General features: G+C 45.7%; 1 protein-coding gene across 13 annotated transcripts in view; it reads left to right on the top strand.

The window, feature by feature from the left end:
* DTNA (dystrobrevin alpha) overlaps window positions 1-19,676 on the top strand; it is a 333,077-nt gene extending 313,401 nt beyond the window's left edge. For 9 of the 13 annotated variants that reach the window (XM_057503957.1, XM_057503962.1, XM_057503965.1 and 6 more), the window contains 5 exons: window positions 4,775-4,934; window positions 7,567-7,656; window positions 9,164-9,350; window positions 11,575-11,707; window positions 18,594-19,676. In XM_057503957.1, coding sequence (XP_057359940.1) covers window positions 4,775-4,934; window positions 7,567-7,656; window positions 9,164-9,350; window positions 11,575-11,707; window positions 18,594-18,734 — 711 coding nt within the window. In that variant the 3' untranslated portion in view covers window positions 18,735-19,676. Of the gene's footprint in view, window positions 1-4,774; window positions 4,935-7,566; window positions 7,657-9,163; window positions 9,351-11,574; window positions 11,708-13,422; window positions 13,472-18,593 lie in introns of all 13 variants that reach the window. The other 4 variants (XM_057503966.1, XM_057503964.1, XR_008998276.1 and 1 more) reach the window with 4 other exon arrangements.
* The last annotated feature ends 404 nt before the right edge of the window (window positions 19,677-20,080 follow it).

Here is a 20,080-nt window from a genome sequence, read left to right as displayed (position 1 = left end):
AGGTCACTGCAGTTGGATCTGAGTTACAGTGGGCCCAGCTCTTCAATCACAGCTGTAAGATCTTGAGTAAATCAGTTAACTTCCTGGTAATTTATTTCAAACATACTGACATCACATGGTTCACAGGGTTGTATAGATTCAAATGATAATGGATGTGAAAGCACTTTGTAAACTACGACATGTATATCAGATTCCAGTACAAAAGTATGTACGTATGTGTACACATGCACATGAGGATATGGAAGCTTTTCTAATTTGACTCATATTTTACACACACACATGCACACACTGTTATTTCCCAATCAGGGGAAGGAAGTCTAACACTGTTCCAAATCCCTCTCCTGCCCCCATTCCCTTCTCTGAGCACCACTGGGTGTCTGGTGATGGTCTCCCAGGCCCCACTTCTTCTGGGCATGTCATGGAATATGAACAGCCCAGAAGTGACAGTTCAAGCAGCTTGGGCTCGGATCCCTCTGTTCCCTGCTCATCCTCTGGTGGATAGGCTGTGGAGCCATGGAGCCATCAGAAGTAATGGCCAGGGAGTGGGGAGGTGATTCACATCATAAACAATCAGCTGCAATATTAGAACTGGCATTAGTGTTCAAAAGCACACCCTTCCAGATTCTCTCTCTCTCACACACACTTTTTTTAAAATCAGGGATCAGTTAACTAATTCTACAAAAAGGAAAAATTATTTCTCTGCCTAAAACCCTTTTAAGATGCCCCTCTAGCTCAGGATAGAGTCTAGTCCCTTTTAGGACACTGGACGCCCCAAGTCCACCGTGCCCTTCCCAGTTGTGTCCCCTCACTCCCCACAGTGAGCCTGTGCTTCAACCCCATGGGCCTCCTCACCCCATGTGTACAATCCTCACACCTCCCACACTTGCTCATGAGAGTCCACGGCCTGGAATGCCCTCTGTCCTCCCAGGCCTTCCTCTCTTCTGCCTGGACATCTCCACTATGAAGACCCAAGTCAAATGATGGCTCCTGCCTGACCGGTCAGAATGCATTCCCACAGCCCCTGGGGACAGTGACAGTGCTGGGAGAGAAAATGGGAACAGGGCTGAATGTCGCTGACCACCACTCTGCCGAACCTTCCCAGGCTGCCAGGTAAAACCAGGCCTGGCGGTGCTGCCTGCTCAGCCACCATGGGAGACAGACATCCAGGGGAGGCCACCTGCTCTGCCATTCCCTCCAGGCCATGCTGGCCCAGCAGTTAGGTATTTGGTCCTATCCTTGACACATCCCTACTTTCCGGTGCTGAGAAGAAACCAAAATACTTCCTTGAAAAGGTCAGAAAATAGATGGATCTTTGTCAGACTTTTTAAAAATTGATACAGCAGCAGACTGAGTGGGCTCAGAGAATGGAGTGTACAAATGGATTTCTCACCTATTCTCTGGGAAGAGAGCTATTTTAAATTCACCAAGTATGATGTTTGTTTTCCTTGTTCCATAAATCTACTCTCTTTTCAGGACTTTTAGCTCTGTGTACAGACCTGTATGGACCATTCTCCCTTACACCTTTGCTCCATTAATCATGCAGTAGTTTCCAAGAAAGGATGTGCACAGAGGTTATCATGCTAACTCCTCTAAAATTGTCAGCACACAATGACACTTCCCGGCCAAGCCAGAGGCTGTGATTCTGCACAGGACACCACCCAAGGAAGTGAGGGTGAGAAGCCTCTGCAGCTGCCCACCACCACAAGGCTGCCCCCTCTCCTAGTGGCCCAGCACAGCGGGAGGGAAGGCCGGAGGGCAACCGCAGGGTAGATCCGAGGGAGGGACTGTGCACCGTGTGGCCTTGAGAGACGGGCCGGGGTCGCCCAGGGTCCTGCCCCAGCTCAACAAAAACCTGACGTGACTCAGGAGTTGTGAGCTGCAGGGAAGATGTGCTGTGTCTCGTCTTCATCACAGAATCTTCCACTTAAATTCTTCACATAATCAGCTTGAAATCATACCACTTAGAGATCCACCTAGGGGATGGCAGCTAGTAGGCATTCTCACATTGGTATAATGTAGATTCTGTCCATTTTTTTCCCTGAACAGGTAACTACAGTCACTTCTTTTTCTCTTAGCTCAGAACCACTAATAGGAAGAAACGCTAGGGGGCATTGGCTGCAGAGACGAGGTGCGGGGCAGGCAGAGGCAGAGTGGGAGCGCCTCAGCAGGCAGCCACAGAGGCGAGAGTCGGGCAGGAGCCCAGGCAGCGCTGCACAAGGTCCGAGCGAGGGCGTGGTCCCCGGTGCTGGGGGGCCTAAGGGGCCCCAGAGCAGCCTCATCTGCAATCACTGGGCCGCATGAGCTCCAGAGCCTCAGAGACTCAGGAACACAGCGCAGGTGCCACACAAACAGCCTCATGTCACCAATGCGACAGCATGTGCTACTCACTGAATTCCAGATTTGTAGGTAAGAGGCTGTGTTCCTGTATTTCTGTGCTGATCAGTGAAGAGCACAGAGCCCCTTCCATGGCTGGGTCCTTGCATTGTTCCCGTGCCCGGCAATTCTGAGGGCTGCCTGGTCCAGGGGACTGCAGGCCGCTGCCCCACTGCACTCATGGTTCTGTGACCTGCAGCTGCCAGACACTGCTGTTAGTGATGCCCAGAGGAGGTGCGGGGTGGCTGGCACAGTGGGACAGGTGGGTGAGGGGTCCCGGGCTCGCCCACCCTGAGAAGCATGTGAGGTGTGGGGGAAAAGCCTGGGCTGGGGGACCCAAGGTGGGCATGGCGTCAATCTCTGCCACCCACTGACTCAGAGGTCTGGGGTGGCCTGATAAGCGCCTTTGGGCCTCAGTTTGCTCACCTGAGAGATGGGAACAGTAGTACCTGATGTGGTAGTTAGGGGATTGAGTGAGGCAGTGGGGCTTAAAGCACTTTATGGACCAGAATTTGCTTCTCGAATAGAAGCTACCATCACCCCTAGCACTGATTGTTGGGGGAATGAAACAAAACAACATATGTATGCCATAAATTACATCAAAAGTGGAGTTGTATTGTTACTGTGACCCTTCTACTACAGAAGAGGGCCTAGTTTCCCAGAGCTGCAAGGGCAGCCCAGGCTGTGCAGCCAACAGGGCCCTTCCTCCATCAGCCTCTCTGTGCGCCCTCCCACCTCCAGGACCCCTCCCTGCTGGCTCCCTGGTAAATAGAAGCCTTGAAAAGGAGGCACAGGAGGGGCTGGGGGTTGACCCTCAGATTCCTGCCAACAGCTGTCTCCCTGGAGGGGCCCTCGTCACCATAGCCCATCCTGTCCTCTGTGGCCCGCGGCAGCAGGGCCCTCAGGCTCAGGCACAGCCTGCATATGCCCACTCCATCTCCCAGGCAATCTGCTCCCAGAACACTGGGGTCCCAAGTGCACACTCAGGGTGACGCTAGCTACTCGGGGCTGCAGAGAGATCAGTGAGCACGTGGACACCCTTCAAACATGGCACGGGAAGCAGGGGAGCTGTGGAAGCTCAGAAGTGGGTTTCAAGGCAATGAAACTGAGCGGCCACAGTCTGCTGGGGAGACCAGACCTGTCCGCTTGGCGTAGGGCACGGCGAGCCGCCAACTTCTCGCCCTGGGGCCTGGACAGGCCACCCCGAGGTACTGTTGGAGTGAAAGTGCCTCAGCCTGTGGGCATCATAAGATTCCTATGCTGTTCTGTTTTGCTTTGTTTTAGTTCTGGATTTTTTTCAATTTAGAGACTTGACTTTTATGTGTGAGGCTGAGCCCTGGAAAGCTAACTGCACGGCCTTTACAGGACAGGTGTGTGCCTTGCTGTGAGCCATGGGGAACTAACCGACTGCTAGGCACCTGCCCCAGTGGCTGCCTCAGTGGGACGGGGTGGGGTGAGGCGCCCCAGGCCAGCCCGGTGGGATGCCTGGGGGTCTCAGCACATCGTCCTACTCGGCATGACTCACTTCCCCTGCAGGCTAGTGATCGGGACAGGGAACATTTTCAAGAGACCTCATTGTAGAGACAAAGGGTGAGATCCGAGGTGCAACAATCTCAGGGCAGTTTCTTGCTGACAGAGAATTTCTGTCGTGCAGAAGTAAACAACTTCCAGTTGTTTTCTACTTTCTGCTTTACTCATTTTTAAATCCTACTCTTTTTACTGCTACCATACTGCTTTTCCATGGGCAAAGAGGACATTTTTTACAGGAAATAGCAGCCAAAAATTAGAAACAAAGATTTGTTTTCTCTTCCCTATCTGAATCCCTGAATCATAGAGCAATTTGACAAATTGGCTTTTACTTTACAATAGGAACTAAACAATTTATACCTCCTTTGACTCCTCATTTGAGATTTAATATGCACGGTATTGCATGACATGATTTGAGCTATAAATCACCCTCTACAGATAATGCCAGGACAGACAGGTTGAAAATTCAGGAACTGTTTTAACCACCTCCATTCCAAATAGTCTTCTACTTTATATTTAAAACTTTCTCCTTAAATGTATTTTTATTCTATATAGAACTTCTTTAGGGAGAGAACATACACCTTGTAATTACTGCTGATTAACAGTAGCTTCATTATGTGGTGCACATCTCATATATTCTAGAACAATGCTATACTAATATTAGCTTTCAATACGTAACCAAAACTTTAGATTATATACATAAGGTCTTAGATTGTCTGCTCCTGCACTCAGGTTTAAGACTGCATCTCAATTACCGAGGATTTCCTTCTGCTTCAGAATTTCATGGCTCTTTTTAACACTCTACAGAAGCATTGGGGACAGTATTCAGCATTTTCCTGGGAAAACCAATTAACGGCTTGCATTGTCTCTGCAGACCCAGGGGGCAGGCTCTCCTCGCTCCTCCCCCAGCCACACCATCAGCAGGCCCATCCCCATGCCAGTCCGGTCCTCGTCTGCCGGCTCCACCCCGTCTCACACGCCTCAGGACTCTCTCACTGGTGTAGGGGGAGATGTCCAGGAGGCATTTGCACAAAGTAAGTGGCTTTATTTTTGTTGTACTCTGCTTTTACATTAAATAGGTTGCCACAGTCTGTTGAGCAGTGACCTGTCAGAGCCACACAGTGCACGCTGAGGGGCTCCAGGGCCCGTGTCAGAACCTGGCCTGCCAGCCATTAGCAGTGCCCTTCCCTAATCGCCATTTCACCTCCCCTTGGCTTCCTTAGTCCTACCTCATCCTTGATGAGTCTTTGCTCACTAAGGGAAGGAAATCCTGTCATTAATATCCCAGGAAACTTGATAAGTGTAATCATTTTAATATTCTGAAGGATCTTATTTCCGCTTCCTTCTCTTTACTTTAAAGCAAACTCAAGATTGAGATTAAGCAGTTCCTGCTCTTTAGGCCTGAGGTGATCAGAAAGGATGCTCAGTAGTTTACACCTGCCCTAAAGAGTCAAATAATTGCCTCGGGCACAGAGGGCCCCAAGGTTAGGCCTGCACAGTTAATAGAGGCATACAGAGTGGTGCCTGGGGACAAACAGCGTTCTCCCACTGGCTGCTTCTGCTGTTTACACTCCACGGGGCAGACAGGTTTCCCAGGCAAGTGATTATTCGTTTGGAAATAAAAATACCGTGTAAGTGTCCATCAGTAGATGAATGGATAAAGAAGATGTGGTACATATACACAATGGAATATTATTCAGCCATAAGAAGAAAACAAATCCTACCATTTGCAACATGGATGGAGGTAGAGGGTATTATGCTCAGTGAAATAAGCCAGGCAGACAAAGACAAGTACCAAATGATTTCACTCATATGTGGAGTATAAGAACAAAGAAAAACTGAAGGAACAAAACAGCAGCAGAATCACAGAACCCAAGAATGGACTAACAGTTACCAAAGGGAAAGGGACTGGGGAGGATGGGTGGGAAGGGAGGGATAAGGGCAGGGAAAAGAAAGGGGGCATTACAATTAGCATGTATAATATGGGGGGGGCACAGGGAGGGCTGTGCAACAAGAAGACAAGTAGTGATTCTACAACATCTTACTACGCTGATGGACAGTGACTGTAATGGGGTTTGTGGGGGGGACTTGGTGAAGGGGGGAGCCTAGTAAACATAATGTTCCTCATGTAATTGTAGATTAATGATACCAAAATTTTTAAAAATGGAAAAAATATATATACCATGTAAAATTTTTTCTTGCCATAACTTTTCAAATTTATAGGAAGTCAGGAAAAAGTCCTGCAGACCCTCTCCCTGGCAATCTCATTCCTACAAGCATTAAATCTGTCCTCAACTCCCTGTATATAAACACAGACGTGTTTTCACAGACACATATTCTCCTTGTTTCACAGAAATAAGGTCATGCATTATGCTCTGGTATGCAATTTGCATTTTCTTTAAATTAGCAAATATACCATGAACATCCTTCCAGACCTCACATATGAATCTATGGGAAAAAGAGGCATATTTGACCACTAGCTTAAAGGCAAGAGAAACAAAGTCAGAAGACAAAGAGTAGACTTGAGGAGACCATTTCTGGCGAATGTGGCCATCAGCTACCAGAGTCTCAGTCACACTTAAAGCATATAGAGATCAGCAAGAAGGGGTACCCCAAGACAAAACTGTGTGGGATAGAAGACCTACAAATCGCCAATAAGGATACAAAAAAATGTTCAATATCACAAATAATTGTAGAAATACAAATTTTAGTAAATGCCACCTTTTTCGCAGCAGATTTTCAAAAAACATTTTTTATCAGTATTAGCCACAGATAACAAGAGTATGAGGAAACTTTCACCCTCATCCACCATGTATGGGCATAAAATCTTACATCTTAAAGGGAGAGAATGATGTCCTCTCTGCTGTGTTATGAGGGTGAAAGGAAGACTTTAGAATGAAAAGTCCTTTCCCTAAATCTTATTGTAATGAAATTGGCAGTATTTTAAATCAATTTAAGCTTTCTACTATAATCAATGTTTTATCTAACTATGGTTTTAAACTTGACACATATTTATTATTTTGCTTAGTTTTGTTTTCTGAGACATGACAGAATGAAGCACAGCCATATGCAGCCCCTAGCTCATAAGGGGCCCGCACTGCATAAGTTCATCAGAAAATCAGATGTTTGGTGTCTTGAGCCCTTTTCTTTCCAAAGATGTCATAGAGATTAGCCCTCTGCTCCATCTCCACCTTGCCCCACTCCCAGGTCAGCCCACAGATGCCCACTAACCCTTGGTGTGCCTGAAAAATCCCAGTAGTCTCTCCCTTCTGGAGAGAAGCATGGCCCATGCTCCAGTTCCAGGGACATGCATCTTCTGCCCACGTCTTGGTAGCAGGAGCAAGAATCTTCATGCCTGTCCCACACTGGGGGCCTTCAGTGCACAGTCTGCACCAGGTCACCCAGTCTCATTAGCAGTACCACCTCCTTTTACTTGCAGAATTGTCCCAGTTTGGACAATAAATTATACAGACCCTGTCTCTTCTTACAGCAGAGTCCACTGCCCCAAGACAATGTATTTTTTTTCTGAAAACAGACCAAAATACTTACAAAAAGGAAATTCTTGGAAGTTTTCTTGTGTTAAGGTATCAATGGAAAAGATAAACTGCATAAAAACCTGGAAAAAAGGAAAAGCTTTGATTTTCTTAATTATCATTTCTTCTTAAGGTTCGAGGAGAAATTTAAGGAATGACTTACTAGTAGCAGCAGATTCTATCACTAACACCATGTCCTCTCTTGTGAAAGAGCTGAATTCTGGTGAGTCCTTGAACTCATTTGTCTGCTCCTCACAGAGGGACCCGTAAGTGCTGGGACCTCTGTTAGAGACCTGTTCATTGTTGAATACAGAAAGACTTTTTAAAGATCTGTGTGATGTTTTCTTGATATATTCAGATTTTTTAGTATTGTTTATCTTTTTGCTGATGAGAAAACTATTGATACATGCTCAGAAAGTGTGAAAAATGGAGAAAAGAATAAAGGAAAATAGCCACTACCAGCGTACATCAAGCTGAAGTTCTATTATAAGGTCAAATGTTTTATTCATTGATTTAGACTCTGTTAAAATTTGGAATTCATGGCTATTTGAATGAGGCTAAACTGAAATTTGCCTTTGTACTATCTCTAAAGAAAGATCGGCCCAGAAAATAAAGAGCAAAAAATTGCAGGAGACTCTTTATTCTAATGATATTTAAAACTGTATCAGCATGAATATGCAAATAAATATATTACCAGTTACTAATACATCTCAACTATTCCTTAAAGTCCAACTAACTAGATATTTGTCTATCAGGACTGTGGTCTACACTTGAGATTATAACACCTGTAAGAAATAAAACCTTAATATTAAGACAAATCTGAATTTAAATTACTTAAAGCCACTATAATACTACTACTTAAAGTAATGAAAATTGTTGCTACTATTTTAGACTAAGATAACCAAACAGGATAAAAATGACAGTAGTTAATACACCATGATTAACGGCATGTACCGACTGTCCTAGCAAATACAGTTGACTCCTGGACAATGTGGCAGTTAGGGGTGCTGACCCCCTTATGCAGTCAAATATCCACATGTAAGTGTTGACTCCCCCAAAACTTTATTGATAGCCTACTGCTGACTGGAAGCCTTACCCATAACATAAACAATCAACACATATTTTGTATGCTTTATTTTTATATACTGTATTCTTAAACTAAGCTAGATAAAAGAGAATATCTTTTCAAATTGTTGCAAATGTCCAAAAATTTTCAGTACATTCATTGAAAAAAAACCTGCACGTAAGTGGCCCCGCACAGTCGAAACCCGTGTTCCAGGGTTCACTGTAATGGCTCAAAATGGGATTCTCACTGTGGATGTCTCAAGTACTATTAGTTTATACTCTTATAACGCTTTGAAATATTCAACATATGTAATATCTAAGCTTTGTATTTCCTCAGTTAAAGTAATATTAAACAAAAATAACAATAGTTTTAATAAAGGCCTTTATAGAGAAGGTAAAAGCAGTTTTAAGGAATTAAGTCAGTTACTAAGACACAAGGATTCCTCATAACACTATTGAGATACAAAGACAATAAAATACTATATACTGATGATTTTATAGTAATTCATGTCAGCGTCCATTCTCATTTTGAAAAGAAACACTTGATTTAATGTACAATAACTGGTTGATGTTTTATGCAGTACAGGCTGATTTATGTTGAGCCCTTTATTTGCTGATCAGAAAGTGTCTAAGTCAGTCTTTATTTCTTCAATTGTACCTGCTAGGGGTAGGGAGTGAAACCGAGAGTAATGTGGATTCTGAATTTGCACGGACTCAGTTTGAGGATCTGGTTCCCTCGCCAACCTCTGAGAAGGCCTTTCTAACACAAATCCACGCCCGAAAGCCTGGGTACCTTCATGGCGGAGTGACCCCAGCCAGCGCACACAGCGACGTGTCAGTATCTTCTTGGAGGTATTTTCTCAGCAACAGAACAGCCCCCAGGAGCCGTGGAAAATACACACATGCTTGCTTGGCTCATTATTTTGGAGAGTGTGAGACAGTGTCCTTTTCCTGCCAGCAGCAGTGGAAGGTGCTCCATTTAAATTTAGTTTTGTGACATTTCCCCTTGTAATTTCTTGAGTGTCAGTGACCAGAACCGAGCAGCACCTGTCGAGGGCCTGGTTCACCCACGCACATGCTAGTTGTATGCAAAATAGTATGAGAAATTGCTCCCAGCCTTCCAGGACCCACACACTAGTTCAGGAGATAAGCCATCCTACCTTCTGACTTCACCTTGTTCTTGAGGGGCCTGCTGATGCTGGAAAGGCCCCTGTTCAGAAGGGGTGTAAATAGCATCCTACACTACTTGGAACTAAAATAAGTAAATGTATAACATCACATTATAAAGGAATCAGATTTGGCCGACTTGAATGTGTAGAAATCTGACCCTGAAAAGACATTTTGCAGAGGTTTCCATCCAGTTAGGCTTCTAGAGCTTGACAGAAGCCTTGGAGTCAGTGGTGTCCCCACTAGAATTGCTGTGACCCTGGGTCAGCAAAAAGCAGCCAGGCGGCGAACACCAAAGCTGAGGGATGAAGGCTGAGCTAGGATAGACCTGCAGAGCCCAGCTTGGGAGGGAAAAGAGTTAAGCTTTAAAGGGAGGCAGAAGTGGGCCTTCAGGAGAGCAAGACCCAGGGGCATGAGACCTGTGCAGAGGCTCCCGGAGGCTGGAAGGCGCTTACTGAGCCCCGAGAGCCACAGAAGGGCGACAGCGGTTCACCAGAAGTACTGCCGGGGAGTCCCCAGAGATAAGCGGCTGTTCTAAGGGCCCAGAAATGCCTTCCTGGTGTTGCTCTCAGGCCTAGTGAGTACAAGGCTGTGATGATGGGGACTTGTGAATACGTGGTTAGAAAGCCAGCTGTGAAATGGCAGAGCAGAAGATCCAAACTAAACAGTTATAACAGTGAAATGGCAATAAGCTGCCACTTTACTTGCAGTTTGCTTTCTTGTCCCTTCCTCAAATTTAGAATTATTTGATTTGTTATTCAAAATGACTACTTGTTATCAATTTAGTCTGGTAAATTCATATCTATTTGACTTTTTATAATTAAGCATTTATACATGGGTTCCTAAAATTTCCTTGTTGGAATCCTAAGATCCAAGACTGTAGCTGAAGCCAGCCCACTCTGCTGTCCAAGGCGCTGGAGGCCATTCTAGCTGCCAGCATGGCTGCGGGATTGGGTACAGGAAACGGAGGCCTGGCAGACCTATTTAGGCTGGCCCCAAACCACTAAAAATAACGAGAACATGCCGTACAGATATAAATAGACAAGAACAGTGGCATTTAAGTTCCAACCCAGAAACTTCTACTTGACCACTGTTTTCATTTTAGGGGATATTTTAATATCTGTACTATCTAGACATGTACTGCTTTTACCCTGAAGATACTTTGCTCATATGATTTAGGTGGTAGATTTAGATTCAGTTGCAGGAAGAGTTTTATGTACACTGGGATGAATAGATGGCGATAGTCACACATTAGTGAATGAGGTCACCGTATCCATTTATTTCACATGGAACTGGACAATTTAAATGGATTTCTTAGATTAAGAAGTAGTACACATTTTTAAGATCAAGAGCTATGAGTTAGTGTATTTGCCTTTCTGACATCAATTAGCTGCTATTCTGAGACTTAATGGTGCCATAAAAATGAAGCACATTTTTATATAGGCATATAGGGTGCATTTGCCTATAATGTGCATAACACAGAGGATTCAATTTTAAACAAAATCATTATTTCACTAGAGGGCTCACTTTCCTTATAGAAAGTGTTCTTGGATTCCATTTTTTAAAAAAGCTCCCAGATTGGAAAACCTATATCCTCCAAAAAGACTAGCCTTCCTTTTTTAAAATGATGACCATTTAAAGAACAACTCATTCCCGTAAACCCTAGGAAAACATGCATCACCAGCGATCACCAGACTGCCACAGAAGGGTCACATGTAACAGTACCTTGGTCAGGTGTTTCTCCAAACTCCCAAGTTCTTTCAGTTTTCTGTTAGGTAAAAGAAGACACTGAACCGAAGCAAAGAAGCAGGTTGGAGGACCGAGGAAATGTGCCCCACAACAGCTGACGTGCGCAGTCTGCTCAGTTTCCTTTGAGGATCTGCTCCAAACCACCAGTGTTTATTCCCAGGGCGACAGAAGACGGGGACACCTGTGCGCAGCCAGAGGGTGAGAGCTATGAACACGACTCTGCCCGGCAGCTAGAGGATGAGCTCCAGATGGAGGAGTACCTGAGGCGGGAGCTGCAGGACGACACCTGCCAGGTAGGTGGAGCCAGGCCCGCCAACCATCCCGCAGTCTGGGCCCGCTGGAGCTGCGTTTCCCTCCTCCCACCCCCCTTTCCAGAATATTCTGATTACTCCTTAGTCCTTATATTCCAGACAGTACAAATTTTAAATACTTCTTAGAGCTGCCACTTACCATGCATTCTTAAAAATTCTGACCTAGAAAGTGGGAAGCAGCCTTGCTGGTCAGCAGAAACATGGACACTGACACTCCTTACTTCTCCAAAGTATTAGAAAGACACTTTTTTCAAAGAGTTTAAAAAAAGATGTAGAAAACAAAAGGCACAGGAAACTGAATAAATGTTAATATATCACCCCTTTGAACCACTGTCCTTGGACCCCGCTGCCCGCCTCAGTCACAAGCAAGAAGGAGCGTGCAGGAGGGGCTGGGGAACTGTAGGCCCCATACTCAGCAGGGGTGGGTGGGCAGATCACATTGACCCTCCTGAGAAGTCACTGAAAGTCCCACGCAGCTGGAATGAAGTGGTTGGTAAAGCCCAGAAACGGATGCGTTTTTCGCATAGCCAAGTTTCCTTTCTCGTTTGTTTCCCTTCCCTGTAATCCACAGGGGCTTCTGGGGTTTCTCAGAGTTCAGGGACATTGGCCTGGCTGAGACTTGCTGCCCCTGTCCCCAGTGGGTTATTCATCACGTGAGGCCTTCTGTCTGAGGGCCGTTCGTATCTGCACTGCGAGATCAGCAGTGACCCTCTCTTACCCTGTTAGGAAAGTAAATTACCTTCCACTTCACATATGCTTACAGATTAAGTTTAGAACTCTTTTCCCAAGAAGAATGCAGCAAGAGGGGAAACTGAAGCCCACCAGCCCCTACCCCCACCCTGCCAGGATAAAACACAAACTTTGTCCCTGGAATGTTCCATTAGCCTTTTTAGCTTAACCACCCTATTTCAGAAGCAACTAAAATGTAGGTCTAGTCATGTTGAAAGGAAGGACCTTAGACTGGGCACATGGAGCCACATCTCGGTGCCACGGGACTCACTGCAGTGGTGCCCCCAGAAAGTGTGCCTCCTGGGGCCCATCCACAGATGGGCACAAGCCTGCCTGGAGCTGCCAGGGTCTCTGGAGCTCTGAGAATGGCAGGCCTGCTCCTGCACCATTTGCCCCTCTGCTAGGGAGGAGGACGTGGTTAAATAGTCCACGCTCCAGTTCACACGTTAGACAGGACTGTGAGGCCTCCCTCTTTGAGCCCAGACCAGTTTCTGGATTTTGGTGACAACAGTAAGTGAAATTCTGGTTGTTCTTTTTTAAAGGGAGGAACTCATTTCATATAAAATATTAGATTGTTATTTACTTGGGTGAATTAGCAAGTTAATCTTGTCTGAGTGAAATGGAGGAAAATCCTACTAACATCTTAAGGTCTTTGGAGTTCTGCCACTCTTTGTAAGCTCCTCTCTCTCCATTCCTTCGCGTACCTGTGGCTTCAAGGGAAAGACAGAGAAAAAGGGCTAGGAGCACACAGTGGGCCTGTGTACCCTCTCAGGACATGTGCCCTGGGGAGCACTGAAGTGGTTTTCCTTGCTCCGTGAGCGCAGTCTGTTTGATGGCTCAGAATGCTGTTTTCACTCATTGGACTCTTTCTGTCTTTCTGCATGGCTTCCAGCCGAATGATTCACCAGCTTGACTGCATCCACACCTGACGTGTCACCTTTCTCGTTTGTGTCCTTTGTCACCCACAGGTCAGCTTGCAGGGCTGAATACAATATCCTTTTACCACTCTCCTCTCAAGTAAGTACCCTCTTATTCAGGAGGAAATGTGGCCACTGTACACTGAATTCTGATGACTTGTAACCTAAATTCACAAGCACTTGCTCTCTTCAATGTTTCTATGTATCAAGATAGCCTCCTTCCCTGTTGATATGGAAGAACATGCCAGGCTATGGAACATTTCTTTATTGTTCAGTGGACATTTGGCATACAACCTTGGGAGTTCACTTTATGCTCTGTTAATTAGGAAAATTGGCACAAAAACTTCTGTAGCACCAGAGACACTCCAGAGAGCTTCTGTGGCTGTGAAGCCACAGCGCCAACCCACAGGAACATCCGTCTGAGCCTTTGTCACCAAGAAGGAAAGATGCAGGCTGCTCAGCTTCCTTAGATGGGTCAGTCCCGGGTCCCACTGTACTCACAACCCAGAAGCTCCAAGGCACAGGCCTTACCTGCTGGAAGCAAAACCATGTACTTTTAAAGAAAACCGAAGAAGCAGAGCATAGAAGAAACTTCTGCAGCCTTCTATTTTGGGAACAGCTGTTTCAAGTCTGTTGTGAACTTCATTTCAAGTATCATTTATGAGGCGTGTGATCCTCACCCCTAAGGATCTGCCTACATGCCTGGAAGCCCTCTGTGATGTAGTCAATGTGCAGAGAACTCCACTTGTCCAGCAGTCACCTGAGTGTAGTGGTTTGAAACTGAAGCTCTGGACTCAATAGACCTGCCCCAAATATGATCGCAGCAAATCTGGATGGGTGATTCAAACTCTACAAGTCCATTCTTTCTATAGTGTGTGTTTTAATGCCTGCCTCAAAGAGGACTTGTTCTCACTGGGGCATAGTTCTTAAAGAGCTTAACACGGCGGCAGATGCCCCATGATTTATTGTGGTCGCATGCATACACACCTGGCACTGCATGGTACTCCACAAGAGGCTCGGTCCTTGGCGCTGCTTGGCATCACCATGGCACTTGGAACGAGCTCACTCTCCCTGTTTCATAAAAAGGCCGGGATTCAGCTACATGTAATGATTTGATTGGCATCAGCTGAACTGGTCTGAAAGACTAGACTGTTCCTCAGGCTCCAGCTGAGGGCCACTTAGGTGTTCCCCCATTCAGTCCAGAGCTAATGTGCACCTTTCACGGTCATCTGGCTGCACAGGCCCAGGGCCTCATGTCTACGTTAGTCATACAGTCCTTCCTGACCATGGGATCCCATAATTTGTAGTGCAGTTGGAGTAAACTCAACTCTGGCTGGTAAATTAAAAAGGGATGTCCATCTCCTAAATGACATGTCAACTGGCAAAGATGCCTTCCAGCCCAAGCCTCGTGTCCCACGCCTCAAGGGAAGATCAAGCCCATAAAAGTTATGGCATGATTGCTGTTACAAAATATATTTTAGGAGCAGTATGGCTCTTCTGTTATGAAAGAGAGGGTCTTACTGCCATGTTCTCTGTCCCCTCCCTGGGACTTGAGAATGCTACCCGACTCGCTGTGACTACAGGGGAACATTCCCAGGGGCTGTTTCTGAAAAATTCACTCCAGTCATAGCAAATCCCAAAGGAGCAAGTCTTTTCCTTTAATAGCATCTTCTCAGCTCCAGCAATTTGATCATTTTTGTTCTGCATGTTATTTAAACATCAGGAATTAGTTCTTAGAAAAACACAGTTTTTAAAAAGCCTAATAAAATGTCCTTGACATAAACCCAGATAAGAAGCAGCTTTTAGTTCTTGTACCTAAAACCCAGAGACATTGGTCCTCTGAAAGTCCTTAGGCCAATTTTTAATCTTTTGCTGCAAATCTGGCAGTGAAAAATCAAAACAGTGTGGCCTCTCCCATTTACTGACTGTGTGCCTGCCTGCCTGGCATTTTGCAAGACTTTTAACATGAACCGGGGTGTCCCTAGAGGGCCACTTAGGCAAAACTCATTTAAAATCTGATTGAGTGCTTCAGAAACCAGTGGTTTTTCATCTTTGCAGCTTTGATTTTCTTGATGTATCCAAGAAATATAGCTGAAATTTTGGAACAGTATATGCTGTTGAAATCTATTTGTTCGGACTTGCTAACTGTATTGCAAGACCAGAAATTATCCTGAAGTATATATACCTCTTATCCAAGGGCACGGAAGCCAGCTTCATCGGCTTGAAGTCGTTTAGGCATGCACAAGGGAGAGCCGTCCGTGGGTCAGGGGCCATAAGCAGGACACTGGAGACTCAGACATAGAACACCTGTGCTGTACAGGAAGAGCTTCAGGCCTGTTCGAAGTTAAACATGCATTTATCAACACACTAACAAGAGTGAGAAGAGTAAAGCCTGCTTTATGCTTTGCAGTTAGCCACTTTGGAAATATAGCATGTGGTAGTTAACACTCAATTTAAGAGTCCACCAAAATTCCATTTTGACCCACTCAGTATCTGGGATTTGTCCCTTTTCCACCCCTCTGGTCACATCTGACCTTCAGAAATTGGGAGATTGGATAATCAAAAGTGGATTTTTTTTTTTACTTAGCATGGCATTCTGAGGACGGGTTAGTAGTCTCATCTGCTTGTCAAGCACAGCACAGGTATTTCTGTTTGCATGGCTTTAACCCTCCAGATGCCTCAGGTAGTAGCATCAAGCAAGAGACTTGACACAGAGGACCCCTCCATCTCCTTCCGAAGGAGTGGCGTGGACATTCCCGGGGTGCTCATTCCTGATCACCAAAGGAAGGAAGGAGAGAGAGAATGTGTGTGCGTTGGGGGAGTGGGGGGAACTTGAGCTTCATAACCCTAATTTAGAGAGCAGTTTTCATCTTTAAACAAAATTACACATTCCTTATTCCCAGGAATGCTATAGTCAGACAGGTAACAGAAACTTGAAAGCCGCTGTGGAAGGAGCGCGCTGAGCTGCCCGCACAGAGGGGATGGCAGCTGGGCAGCAGCCACACAAGAGGGACCCCCCCCAGCAGCCCCCGGCAGATCCCCACCCCAAAAACTGCACCCTGCTGACTCTAGTGCACATGACTTTCTGTTCTAAGATTTGGAGACAGAAAAAGAGGCTTCTGTTCAAAGCCCACTTACCAGCTGCATCTTCTGTGCTGCGGCTCATCCCTGGCGAGAACCGATCATTGAGCCAGACCAAATGGCGGGCTGTAAGCCCGGGCCACCGCTCTCCCCATGGCAGTGTTAACAAGCATTCTAAACCTTTGCACATGATATTGAACCAGTTCAGTTTACAGTGACAATATTAACACTGTTTATTGCTAGAAGCTTGATTTCTGAATTCTGTGAGATTTTAGCAAAACAGTTTATTATACACTGTACATTTTTTCCACAGCAGTTGGGAAAAAGCAACCACTTGCAATTTTTCACCAACCCTGAGGATTTGGTTCCTGAGGGTGCAGACTCAGACCCCAGAGGCCTGCACGGGCTGCCCCCATCCGGGAGTCTCTGGGCAGTGACTGACCAAGCACTCCAGGATGATCCAGTCTCTGGGGCTTCTTTACAATTTGGGTTGTTTTCTTTCAAGATACTCTTATGAATCAGGCATAGAATTTAGTGTAAATATTTTTCTAAATAGATATCATATTCAAAAAAGGAAACGCTCAAATTATATAGAATCTAGTTTTTAAAATCACAGATCTTCTTAAAAACTGTGAACTATGTTTTGAAATACTTGTGACTAAAGCTGTTTATAAACCACAGGTGCCATAAGATCCCCAGATGGACTCGTTATCTCTGCTCTTCCATGGGCTGGTTCCTCTCCTTGTAGCTTTAGGGAGCATGTCTGTAACAGTGCTACCTATCCGAAAGCCCTCTCATCAGGCTGTCTGAGGCCTTCCGCTTCACACGTACAGGCTTGGGGCACTCTGCAAGCCTCCGCTCTCCTGTCATCCTGAATGTCTGTTGCCTTACCGGCCACCTGGTGTTCTGCATGCAGCCTTCTGGGGTCATGCGAGAGGAAACAGGCTCTTCTGAGTTGGGATTTTGCACGAGAAGGGTGAATGGAAGACTGCTGAGGGCCCTCTTTGGGGAGTGCTAAGACTTCCCTTAGGGATTCCAGGGAAATGAAAAAATGATCTACTTGTTTCAAGATTTGATCAAATAAAAATCCTGCAGCATATTACATTATACTTAAATTGGCAGCTTCTCTGGAATTTCTGATTCTCCTTTAAAAGAAAGAAGAGAAGTTCATTTTAGAAAAGTGGTTCTCAAAGTGTGTTCCCTGGACCAGTAACTGATAGCATCAGTGTCTCCTGGAAATGTATTTAAAAATGCAGGTTCTTAGGCCCCGACCCAGGCCTCCCCCTCAGAAACTCTGAAGGTGAGGCCAGCACTCATGTTCTAACAAGTCCTCCAGGTGACCCCTGATGAAGCTGGAGATTGAGAACTGCTGCTTTAGAACACAGTGGCATCATAAAATCTCTGAAGAGGCCTTGCTGGGAGTAGGCAAGACAGGTCCTGGGTCCAGCTCACAGCCTCAGGGACTTGATTTTGCTTCCAGGGCTGGCAAAACCCTTTCCCGTGCACAGAGTCGGCAGTTGGGGGTGTCCTGCCCAGAACAGACACCTGACATCTCCCTCTCCAGAGGGCTCTAAGAGGCTTGTGTGCTGGATTTGGCCATAGCCATCTCTGGCCGCCCTTCGGAACAAAATTGCTTGCCTGGGGGATAGTGAAACGCTTGGCTGGCATTAGTAAGGAGCCCATTCTGTCTGCTGATGCACTTAATTCCTCATGCAGACGGACGTCTTTATGAGTTTATTGGTGTATCTTAATGTCCATCTCCTTCCCCTGCCCACCCTTTGTGAGACCAACCTCTCTAGGTGGGACATGTGCCCCTGTGCCTCCTACCCAGTGCTTAAACCACTACTTCCCAGCTACCCACATGGCTGTCAGCTCTCAATCTTAGCCAGGTGGTTCCTGAGCTTTGGAACTCTGACCCTACAAGCGGCATTCAGCCACTGACTAGGCTGACCTGACAGCCGCTGTCACTCTGTTTCTCCATCAGAATGTGGTGTAAGGGCTGGACTGTCCCCTCGTCCCAGCATCCCTAGCAGGTCTGTCTCACAGTTGTTCACTCCATCACACAGAGCCATTGCAGGGACTCTGGAAACTGCTGCCAGGGACCAACTGCTGACTAACCAGCCACCTTTTCTTTCCCTTAGCTCTGCGGCAGCACTGAGACCAGATTCGAGTGCCCCCGTCCTGTGCCCGAGGCAAAATGGCGTGTGTTGTTTTGGGCTTTTGTGTTTTTTGGTGGGTTTCTTTCCTTGATACTCCAGATTTACTTCTGGGGTCTGTTCTAAGTACCAGCCAGCAGCTTCACCTGTCCTGCCCACTAGATACAGAAATATATTGCAGGGTCGTTTCTTTCTTGTTCCATGACGAGTTGCACCCCACCTCCATCAGTGATGATGGTCTGTTAATGAGCACCAGTCTAACACAACCCCCCCACAGTGCCATGTTCGTGGAGGGAGGGAGGAGAGCGAAATCTACTGTGTGGGATTCAGGAATCAGTTGTGGTTGGTCAAGACGCAAGTTGGGGTAAGTTTGGTCAGAGAGAGACGTGCTGGAGATCGTGAAAAATGGATTCTCGAATGACCTACTACAAGGCAGGAAGGTTCATCTGTAAGTAGTGATGTGAACTGAATTGCATAAGCGTGTGGCCTTGTCGTGATATACTGTGTGTTTTCTGATATGCATGAGCCAAACTGTTGCATCATAATTTAGCAGTGATGTCTGCTTTAATTTTGATCATCTTTCCTCCCTCACTAGTTCTTGGCTGTTAACTGTAGATAATGTATGCACAGCAGCCTCCAGACGCTGCAGTCACCTTGGTTCGATTCTGCGCAAGGAGCCACTAAAAAACCCCACTGTGTCCTCAGAAGAAGGGGCATTATTACCTTTGAACCAAAAAGAGGAAAAAAATCAGAAGCATTACATGTTGAGGCTAATTAACTGTAAGAGACCTTTTTAGTTCTGACTACTGTAATTTGACACCATTTGAACTAAGTCAAAGACACTAAAGATTTCATGATACTCATTGGTATTGTAACAAAACTACTGTATGATTTGTATTGCTGTTAAGTACTGGTGTGTGTGTGTGTGTGTGTGTGTGTGTGTGTGTGTGTGTGTGTGTGTGTGTGTTGGAACCTCCTGGGGACATGTTACATTTTGAAGTGATTAAGCTATTTAATTATGTGTCTATATTTTGGAATGGGATTATTTCTTCATTAAAAAAGTTTTTAAAAACATTGTATCTTGTGTGTTTTATTCCTTTGTTTCAATGAGTTTTTCCTATAGCAACATAGAGTACAGGAGAGACAGGTCTGTACTTGGAGAGTAAAGTGGACCCGTTATTAGGGCTTCATGCAGTGGAGGCAAAATATTTCCCCTTTTCTGGCATTTGGGGGCAGAGTTTTTTTAAATGGAAAGCCTTGTTATAATCAATATGGGGGTGAGTTTGAGAATACAAGTAGCTAACATTTCTTTATATTAGACACTGTTGTAAGTATTTTACGTTACTTCACTGGCTCCTTTGAATCTGCATCTATCCAGGTACTTGGCAGACACTATATGCCCGACAATCATTTGTTAAATGAATAAATGGCTTTTGTTTTATTGTGTTGGAGCCAGTGAGAGAGGAGAATCT

The sequence above is a fragment of the Manis pentadactyla genome, chromosome 6, assembly GCF_030020395.1.
Source record: "Manis pentadactyla isolate mManPen7 chromosome 6, mManPen7.hap1, whole genome shotgun sequence".
NCBI classification, from domain to species: domain Eukaryota; kingdom Metazoa; phylum Chordata; class Mammalia; order Pholidota; family Manidae; genus Manis; species Manis pentadactyla.
The sequence above is the reverse complement of the archived record's forward strand: the minus strand, read 5'-3'. Positions and strand labels throughout refer to the sequence as shown.